This window comes from Phalaenopsis equestris, unplaced genomic scaffold (genome assembly GCF_001263595.1).
Source record: "Phalaenopsis equestris unplaced genomic scaffold, ASM126359v1 Scaffold216134, whole genome shotgun sequence".
Lineage (NCBI taxonomy): Eukaryota > Viridiplantae > Streptophyta > Magnoliopsida > Asparagales > Orchidaceae > Phalaenopsis > Phalaenopsis equestris.
In genome coordinates, this window is record NW_018234776.1 from 26,079 (window position 1) to 36,527 (window position 10,449).

At 35.0% G+C, this 10,449-nt stretch overlaps 1 protein-coding gene across 1 annotated transcript in view; it reads left to right on the forward strand.

Annotated features, from left to right (window-relative positions):
* LOC110037162 (acid sugar phosphatase) overlaps positions 1-10,449 on the forward strand; it is a 42,421-nt gene that overhangs the window by 13,674 nt on the left and 18,298 nt on the right. The window contains exons 2-6 of the mRNA XM_020741741.1: positions 3,609-3,678; positions 3,777-3,936; positions 4,277-4,358; positions 7,163-7,379; positions 7,560-7,624. Coding sequence (XP_020597400.1) covers positions 3,609-3,678; positions 3,777-3,936; positions 4,277-4,358; positions 7,163-7,379; positions 7,560-7,624 — 594 coding nt within the window. The remainder of the gene's footprint in view (positions 1-3,608; positions 3,679-3,776; positions 3,937-4,276; positions 4,359-7,162; positions 7,380-7,559; positions 7,625-10,449) is intronic.

Genomic DNA, 10,449 nt, shown 5'->3' on the forward strand with positions numbered 1-10,449 from the left:
TTGGATGAATTCCGGTGTGCAAGCTGTAAAGATGAGTTCTTTTTGGTTTTTGTAATCATCCACAACTGAAGTGGAAACTATGTTATTTTCTAACGCCCTTTGCAGGATTAATCGACAGATACTAATAATATTTTCTCAAAATTGTTTTTTTTTAATTTCAATGTCAGCTGAAAAATATTGGCTTTTGTATGACGATTGCATAAATATCCTACAGTGGGACTTTATTTTACTTTTCTTGTTAATAAGACTTTATGTGTTCTAATTTTTAGTTTATATCATGCCCAGCTGGTTTTTCATTCTGGTTGTTAATTTGTTGCCATTTAAACGATTAATAATTTGTCATATCTTCATCATTTAGGTAGAAGGCATTGGGGGTTTCCTAGACGGTTTCTTGTGAAGTAGGCTAGTTTCTTGTGAAGTAAATTGTACCACATTGCATGATACAATTCATTATTATGTAATTGAATTATTGGAATGTTTTTGAATTATTGGATGTATTGGATGTAATTAGACATTGAATAATTATATTGAAGTTCATTATTTTTTTTTTTTAGTTTGAGAAGCAATTATTATTTCTTATATATTTTATAAAGATGCATTTTAATTTTTAAAAGATAAATTGATGCATTTTAATTTTTAATTTTTAAAAGATATGAGAACTAATATTTAAGTTGTTGTATATTTAACAAATGCAAAAATATATACAATTTTGAAAATTTTCAAAAATTTCGAACATTTCGAACATCTCGAACAATTCGAATTCGAACAATTCGAACAATTCGAACATTTCCGAACCGAACACGAACCGACCATTCACAAACAATTTCGAACACGAGCCTATTTCAAACAAACTATATTTCAAACGAACCGAACACGAACACGACCGCTGTTCGTTCGTGTTCGGTTCGTTTACACCCCTACTTGGAGGGACGGAGGTCAGGTATCCGATTATGGAGAAACTAACATTTGCTTTAATTGTATTGGCCGGTTGGTTGCGACTCTACTTTCAGACGCATCCCATCCAGGTGATCACAAATAATCCACTGAAGATTCCAGCCGGCTACTTAAGTGAGGAGTGAAATTGAGTGAGTTCGATATCACCTATGTTCCTCGAACTTCTATTAAAGCTCAAGCGGTTGCAGATTCCCTGGAGGACAGGATGAAGAAGGTCAAACTGACCGACAAGAGTGGCTCCTGTATGTGGATGGCGCCTCAAGCAGAACCCGAGTGGGACTAAGGCTTGCCTTGAGAAGTCCAGTCGTAGAATACTTATACCATTCAATGACTGTGAAATTCAAAGTGACGAACAATCAGGCGTAATACAAAACTCTAATTAATGGCCTTGGCCCAACTTATGAGATGGGCGTCTGGTTCCTCATCATAAAATCAGACTCGCAGCTTATAGTGAATTCGATAAACGAGGAGTTTAAGGCCAGGGACGAGACAATGATAAAGTATCTTAACAAGGTCCAGGCGAAAATTTGAAAATTTGCACATATCCAGATCAAATATATCAGTAAAGAAGAAAATCAATTGACTGTCATGTGATGATAATGTCCTTTTTTTAATTATACATATTCATGATTGGGTTATTACAACTTTATAAAATTGTCTCATATTATGAAATTTATTGTAAGTTTAAAATTTATAAAACTGAAAATTTTAATAAACTTTAAACCTGTAATTTTAATAATTAAAATCATTGAAACGTATACCAAAATTATTGAAACCCTGAATATAGTAGCATCCACAATGAGATTTTTGCAAAATTAAAACCCTGAGTCATTAAGAGAGAGTTGTGGGCACGTCCATGCCTACTTCTGGTTGGTAGGATCTCAGTGATCGCTGAAACTTTTGGAGAATATTAGGTTGCTTATAATTAAGAACACTTGTTATATTATGTTTATATGATTTATATTTAGTTGAATTGCATATATTGTACTACCATTAGCTTATTTATTTTCTATCTCAATCTATTGCAATAATTAGTTTTGCAAATTGAGGTGCCTTTTGCTAAATGTTGCAAGAACTACAAAAAGTATAAGACTCGCCAAGATTACATTCTATACAATAGCTTTTATGGCTAAATGCCACTTTTGAGTTTTCTTGACACAGTTAACTTAGAAATAGGGTTGTAATCGAGTCGATTCGAGCTGAGTATATCATGGTTCAGACTTGGTTTGGTCTAATTTTAAGTTTTTCATTTTTGGCCTGAGCTTGTGTCAAGCTTTTATATATTGTGCAAGCTTGATTTGCTTAAATTCTTCCATGTCTGAACTTGATTTGTTTATGAGAAGTGAACAAGTATTTAAACGAGCTAATAAACGAGTAAAATTCAAACAAGTATCTAGATTTTTATATAAAAGTTCTATAAATAATTTTTCAAATCTGTTGCACTTACTACTTTATTGATTATAAACTCATTAAAATGAAAGGTAACTCATGAACTATGATCATATGAGATGTAATCTCTCATATTTTAGCATAATCATACTTCTAAGTTTGTACTCAACTCCCACATTCAAATGTAGGTGTTGGTTTTTCATAATGATATGCACTTGTCATTTTTCTTAGTTTTTTGGACAATTTTGTAAATGTATTTTATATTGAGTTGTTGGACCATCCGTATTCTTTATCATATATAGTTTACAATGATTGCACTGTACTACTTAATCGGGTCAAACTTATTAGAATAGTGGAAAGGGGTTATATACGAGATATTAGACTTTCAGAGATCCTTATGAGCTACAATCTCGTCGTTGCCTTTGATGCTAAGTTTTGGGCGAAACACAGAGACTCTAAATTGTGAGAGACCAAAGGGAAAATGAGGTTTGTGAGGTTTTCAAGTTAATTTTAAGGAGCATTTCATACATATCAAAATAAGTCTTATGTATTTTCACGTTTAAAACCTAAATTTTAATAAAATAAATATATAATTAATATCTACATGTTAATAATAAAATATATAATTAATAATTAATCTTAAAGTATTATTGATATAATAATATATTACTATTAAATTTGTAATTAAATAAATTATATTTAATTAAATATTATTTAAATAATATATCACGTATGACACAAGTTATCATCAAACTTAATATGGAGTTTTTAACAAGTAACTTGTTGAACAATAAATGAGTTTGTTCATGAACATAGATAAACAAGTTCGGCTAGGTTGATTTCTAGTTCATTGAGCTCCGAGCTTTTAAAAATTATCCAAACTTGTTTATTTACTAGTTTGAACGAATATGCACAAGTCTTAATCTAGCCCAGTTCGAGTTGTTCATCGAGTGCATTGGTTCATTTACAGCCCTAATTAGAAATGACGCTATGGACTGCCATTAGTTTCACAGTCACTCAGTTTCAATGATTTTAATTTTGTAGATCATTATGATTTCTATATTTAGGAATTTTTTTTGTTCCTGCTTTAGATATTAATGTGTTTATCGGGTTTATTTGCATATATCTAAACATGGAAACAAAAAATGTAATGATCTTACATATGAGGAATTGTTGAATGATTTATATACGTGACTTCTGCTTATTATTTGTAATCATCAGATATTATGTTTTATTTTTAGATTTTCTTCAATTGCTTTTTTCAGGGATGGTTATTGGATCAGTTTGGTGTTCTTCATGATGGGAAGAAACCGTACCCCGGCGCCATTTCAACACGTATTGCATTTATTTCATATTTGAATATATTTATGTATATTTATAATATTTAAAATTTTGTTATCTGGATGTACGGTAACATTATTCTATCATTATAGTGGAAAATTTAGCAAATCATGGGGCAAAGATGGTAATTATAAGCAATTCTTCCAGAAGAGCATCCATAACAATTGAGAAAATGAAGGACCTTGGTTTTGATTCTTCTCTCTTTCTTGGAGCTATCACAAGTGGAGAACTAACACACCAATACCTTCAAAGGTCAGGCTTTTTTTAATCTCTATTTATTGGTTATAAAGAGAGGGGATTTTAGTGCATTTTGCATGTCAATATTATATTTTGTGAGGAATCTATGATCATTGCGTGATATATTCCAATGTTTTACTCTTTTACATCATTATTATAAATTTTAAATTATTTTTTATGTCCATTCTCATTCCTAATTTAGTGCCAGTGCTTCAATGATAATCTAGTGATTTTAATTATTAAGATCTTGCTACATTAATTATGTTTTGCCAGTAGATTTATTCCTTCAAAAAGATACGAAAAAAAAATGGAAGTTTGACATTTTCACCGATTTCTTCTACTTTGACATAAACAGGAGGGATGATCCGTGGTTTTCAAAATTGGGAAGATGTTGTGTTCACATGACATGGTGTGATCGAGGTGGAATATCTCTTGATGTATGCTCACTTTTGTTGATTTTTCTTTTTTTTTTTTGATCCTTACAAAAGCATGTTCTGCTTAAAGCTAAAATGATTAAAAATCATTGGAATTTATTTTTATTTTTCTCTAGAAGAAATTCAGTGTTACATAATTCTATTGAACTATTTGCTCTGTTTTTGCTATGTTAATTTTGCATGTTGTTTAATAAAAGCTATTCCTAAGATAACATCCTTGGCCGCTGAACTTTCGGATCAGCTATAGACATTTTGATTATTCTAGTGTACCATTTTCACTTTTATCTCTGTTATTCTCCATAACTCACTTCTAGTTGTTTTTCTTTTAGTTTAGTTATATATATATATATATATATATATATATGTGGGACGTCCCTAGCACTTTTGCGCCCATTGGTGGCTTTTTGGTTTTTTACTTTTATGTATCTTTGCTTCATTTGAATTTTTTATGTGTTGTATTGTGTGAGTTGAGTTTTCTTTTAGGCTCTCTCATATAACCTTTCTGTATCTTTTCCGTTTTAATAATATATATATATATATATATATTGAAAAAACCCTAGGGCAATTATATTAAAAAGGAAAATATACAGATAAGTTGTCTGTATGGGTGAGCCTAAACACCCAACCCACATGATACAACACACACGAAAAAATTTAAAAGATGGGTACATATAGAAATAAAAAGAAACAAAAAACCACCCGGGGCCTAAAAATCACCCGGGCGCTGAAAAAGTGTGTCATCCCAATCTAGTCTTGCCTCTGGCTCTAGTTCTCGGTAGTGATCCAGCTAGCAGATTGGTAAGGTGTTGACCATTACTCGTAGTAACCAAAGTATCATCTATAAGACTCCTGAGCTCTAGTAGATCTCCATTCTTCTTCTTCCTCCTGGAAGTGTAATTTTTAACCCTGCCATTCCTCCTCCGAAAAATCCGCCTGATGGGGTAGAGCTGAACCAGAATGAACAGTAGTACCCACAATAGGTTATACAATATGAGAAGTGTGAGTTGCCGCTACACAGGTTACTTCTTGAAGAAGTGGAGCTGCGAGGGTTTCCTGGTTATCAGTCTGAACACTATCATTTATAGGCCATAGTCCATCAGAATTGTTTTGTATGGAGTTTGTCGGTGCCAGCATCGCATCACCCGCAGTAACAGTAACAGCAGTGTCATGGGGGGGTCATCAGGTGTAACAGACACCTCCTGTCTGGTATTATCATCCTCAGGTGGAACTAAAATGTTTAAACCCATCCTTATTCACTTGACCCTTAGATTTCAAATTAGGATGAAATTTGTGGCATTTAACAAGGATATGACCAAATATTATACAGTGGGTACAATATGGGGGTTTGTGTTCCATGACGATTTGTTGCCAATAACCATTATGGGTTGTGCCCAGCCAGACTTCAGTAACATCTGCTAAAGTAATATCCATTTCCACAAGTATTCTGGCCACCGAGGGTCTAGTTAGGTTGAAAGTGGGCAGATCTAGTTTCAAAGAATCCCCAAGGATGACCCCAATAGAGTAGAGAACCTGATGGTGAAAAAAATGTAGCTTGAGATCAGGTAAACTAAACCATACCGATACAGTGCGAGTTTCATGATTTGGGTCGAAATTAGGAGACCACTTGAGTAACTTCATTGATTTGCCTTCGATATTAAGATATTTTTTGGAGAAAATTCTGGTGTAGTCTTCAACCACTGTTAGTTGGATCAACACATGTCTCCTATTCTTGAGTCCGACTTTCCACTTGCCTACTAGCTTAAGATCATCAACACACTTTCTGACAACCTCCATAGGAAGGGTGTACCCACTGAAATTTTCCAATAAGAACAAACTTGATTTTTTTCGTCAGGGTAGAAATTTCTATTTCAGAGAAAAATGTTGCATCGTTTCCTCCTTTCTTGTTTCCCTTTTTAATAAAAGGACAATCATCTGTACCCTCACGAGATTTCTTATAACTTGAGGGGAATCTCACTGCGGACTCTACCTGAGGGTTATCCACCACGTGAGCAAAGGAGTGAGCAAAGCAAAGGAGACTTTGTCCGGCTCAACCAAATAAGAAGGAGGCGCCATCAGAGCAAGGAGAGCTGTCGGAGTTAAGCTGCAGCAAAGTTGCTACTGCAGGAACAGTGAGCTTCATGAGCAGAACAGAAACGCGAAGCTTCGAGACTCGTTGATCAGGCAAACCCGAGCGAGCGACGCCGAGCAGACTCTTCGAGCAGAGAGAAGACGAACGCCGAGCCGACTCACGCCGAGCAGACGCAGACGAACGCCGAGCAGCAGGACGCCGACGAGGCGGGCGCGAGCCGACCGAGGCAGAAAGGGCGAGCGACAGAATCAATGGAGATCGTCATTCGAAAACTTAGCAGAGCAGTCGTCCGCCATTCGTCCGCATTCATATATATATATATAGATATAGATATATATTATTGGTTTTGCAGTTTGTGGGAAAATCTAATGTATAAAAGATACATTCATGATGTCGATGATCTTTCTTGTCTTAATAATCACGCTGAACAAATTTGTTATAATTTGGGCGCATCTTGAAAGGAGAGTCATCCTGTCAATGCTGTTGACTTAAAATTTAAATCAGTAACATTTCTCATTAAACAGTGATATGATGAACTTACTTTGCTTTGTATTAGAACTTCATGAAGGATCCTTTTAAAAAACTGATCATCCACCTTTTCTAAACATAATGGCCATCGGATTATCTTTATTAAAAAAATCAAATTTAATTCATGTAAAAGTTAATGTAAATATAGAATTTGTTTACATGAAATTAAGCATGTTATTCCTTGTTGTAGGGGTTGGGCTTGCAAGTGGTGAACCGGGTAGATGAAGCAGATTTTATACTGGCGCATGGTACTGAAGCACTTGGTCTACCTTCTGGTGATACACAACCTACGAGCATTGAAGAACTTGAGCAAATTTTGGAGCATTGTAGCAAAAGAAAAATTCCAATGGTGGTAGCTAACCCGGATTTTGTTACTGTTGAAGCTAGACATTTGCGCATCATGCCTGGTAAGTTTGGTAAATAAATACTATATTCTATTGATTTCCTTCCCCAAGTAATTCTGATGCTGTAGCTATGCCGGCAAAATCTTCATTCTGATGCTTCCAATTTTTATGCAATGGATGATTCTGGTTTTGTTTAAGATAACTTTGTCTGTCACTTACGGCTTGCAACTGTTATCTTTGTAGGAACACTTGCCGAGAAATATGAACAGGTTGGCGGCATAGTTAAATGGATGGGGAAACCTGATAAGGTTAAATCTTACACATTATTTTTTGCTCGATTCTCTTTTGTTTGTCATGGTTTTTGACTTATTGTGAATGCCCGGAAATTTTGTTGTTTTGTAGTAGTTTTTTATCATGTTCTGATTTAGAGCACTGCAGCTGTACTGAAGCTCGGGATTTATGCCATTTCCACTTTCAGATTCTAAACAGGACCTTAAATTCTGGCCGGAGAGACTATATGTAGTAGTTTTTGACTAAATACTGTTACATATTCCTTAGCTTTGCAGTTAAGTCAATCCGCTGGTAATTATTTTGTCATCTTATTCTTTACTACGAGGCGGTTGTTCTTGGGAAAGTCTATTTATTCTTTTGAAGATAACCTTAATCCTGAGGGTTTCTTTGATTAGACCTATAAAGCTGTCTCACAGTTGACAGCCCCACGCCCCCCCGCCTCCGCACCCCCCTCCCCTCTAATGATATGGGATCTAAAATCGGTGCTTTGATTCTGTGCTTGACTCGGTTTCCTGAATTTGGAAGGCAATCCATGACATCTAATGGATGGATGAGGCAATTCATTATTTCATGTAAAGTGTAAGTGGGACCCACAAGTTTATATCATGCCTAAATTTCACTTTTGATACATACATTTCTTTGAAAACCTTCTAGGGGTGCTATCCCCTTCTAGGTTGCTACAATGCCTCTTTGTCTACTATAATGTTTGACTGCTGGAATGTGTTCTCGATTATAGCTAGCTGCTACAATGCATCAATTGCCGAATTACCCGACTTCCTCTCCCTTCTAATTCTCTTTATTGTGCGATGCAAGAAGGATTGACAGAGGGTCAATTTATGGATTATAAAATATTGGTTTAGGAAACAAAGTTTCACCATATGGTAGGTCTATATGATCTCCCGAATTTCTGTATCAGTTCTCCGTTCCACAGAAACTGAATTCAAACATAATTTTAGGGTTCACATTAATGAACTGATCGCATACCATATTAAGGGAATTCTAAATTTTGAAGAAAATTTGTCTTCATATCAGCTAAAAAGTATTCCCTTGAAGATTAAATTTGGCTGTATTTAATAAATACTTCTTTTTGGGTCCCCTTAGAGATCATTTTGAAAAGTTCAAATTGTCGTAGGGCCAAACACAGAGCAATTTAACTCTGGTTAAATATTTCAATTCCAAACAGTCGCATGAGTTCTCATCAGGATTACTATTTTGTATCATAATGGATCCATCAGAATAAAATGTATTCCTGCCATTAAATTTTTATACTTCCAGAGTAGTTAACTTCTCACTCCAAATGATGCACTAACATGACTTGGCACTAAGGTAAGACTATTTGATATAAACATGATCTATCTAATATCCTTATATGGTTTTGTTTGGGATAGCTTTCCTCCTGCTTTGCGTTTCAGACCACCGCCATAGCTTTGCTTGGGAAACTATTTTATTGCTACTTTCTAGAAATTTTTGTGGTGGAATCTATTTTTTTCAACTTGACTTGTTAAAGTGCCATGGCTGTAAGAATGTTGTTGTCAGATTTTTTTGAAATATATATATATATCCACCGCAGCTTTTTACGAAGTTGTTTTCTCCACCATAGATTTACAACCACATTTTTTTAAGGCTGCAGCCACCCAAAACAAACCCTAAGCCTCTCTCCCAACTTTTGCCTCTATTTAGCTTCAAGACAACCAAACTACCCATATAGATCTTAAGGTCATTATCATTAGTAGATAATGTGTATCTTGTAACACGAATAGTACTACAACACAAACAATGATCAGAGCATGGACCAAAGCATTGTGTTAAGATATCATAACATCATCATCACCATCATTCCAAACTGCACAGGAAGGTTACAGCAAGTTTGGTTGTTCCCTTGGCATTTTAAGCAGGCAAGAAGAGTGAGAAAACAATCCAATTTCTAACCCTCATACTCAATGCTTGTCCACTCCACTTATGAGCAAGTTGAATTTTTGCATGTTAAGAACACACTCTTTTGTTTGTTATGTTCAAAAGCCCAACAAACTTCTATGTTTAATTTTTCTTTTATTCTTTATATAACCCCCTTTTGTACTCTTTATGTTTATTATTAAATGAACTATTAAAGTTTTTTTTTATGCAAATCCCTTGGAGAAGCTTGGTAAATGATTCAAACCCTTGTGACATTGATGAGTTCATGTTTTATCTCCTTTGTGTTTTATTGGTTCTTAGCCCCTTCCTTTGACCCTTGGTGTCACCTTAAAAATATTCTTAATCATCTCATACATTTCCTCCTAGCACTCCATCTCATTCTTCAAATCTAAACCCCTAAACAATTAGCTTTCAGTTTTAGCTTCCATTCTCAAAAGTATACCACTTCCATGTCCTCCAATAGCTTCCCTACCGTCTTCCAAACAGTACCGAGCCCTAAACCCCATTCCCACTTCTTGACCACACCTTAATTAGGGCCTACGTGAGCCTTCCTACTTCTCCAAGCCCCACAAGTAATTCTATTTGTCTCTCATGTTGCATGATAGATGAGAATTAAATCATGGAAATAGATTCGAGAGATCCGACACACAACTTTGAACAAATGTACAAAAAATAAGAAAATACAAAAACACAAATTTTAATGTGGAAAAACCTGAGAACAGAAAAAATTCACAGAGCCACACCACACCAGTAAATTACATTACACTCCAGCTTCTTTACACACTTAGACACAAAGACACTCACAATCAACTCCTTGCACAAGAGAATTTGAAATCCGATTCTACATCGAAAAAATTGAAACTTTATGTGAAAATGACCCAAAGTTTGCTATTGGCACTAGGGAGCCGCGATAGTGGCACTACGACGC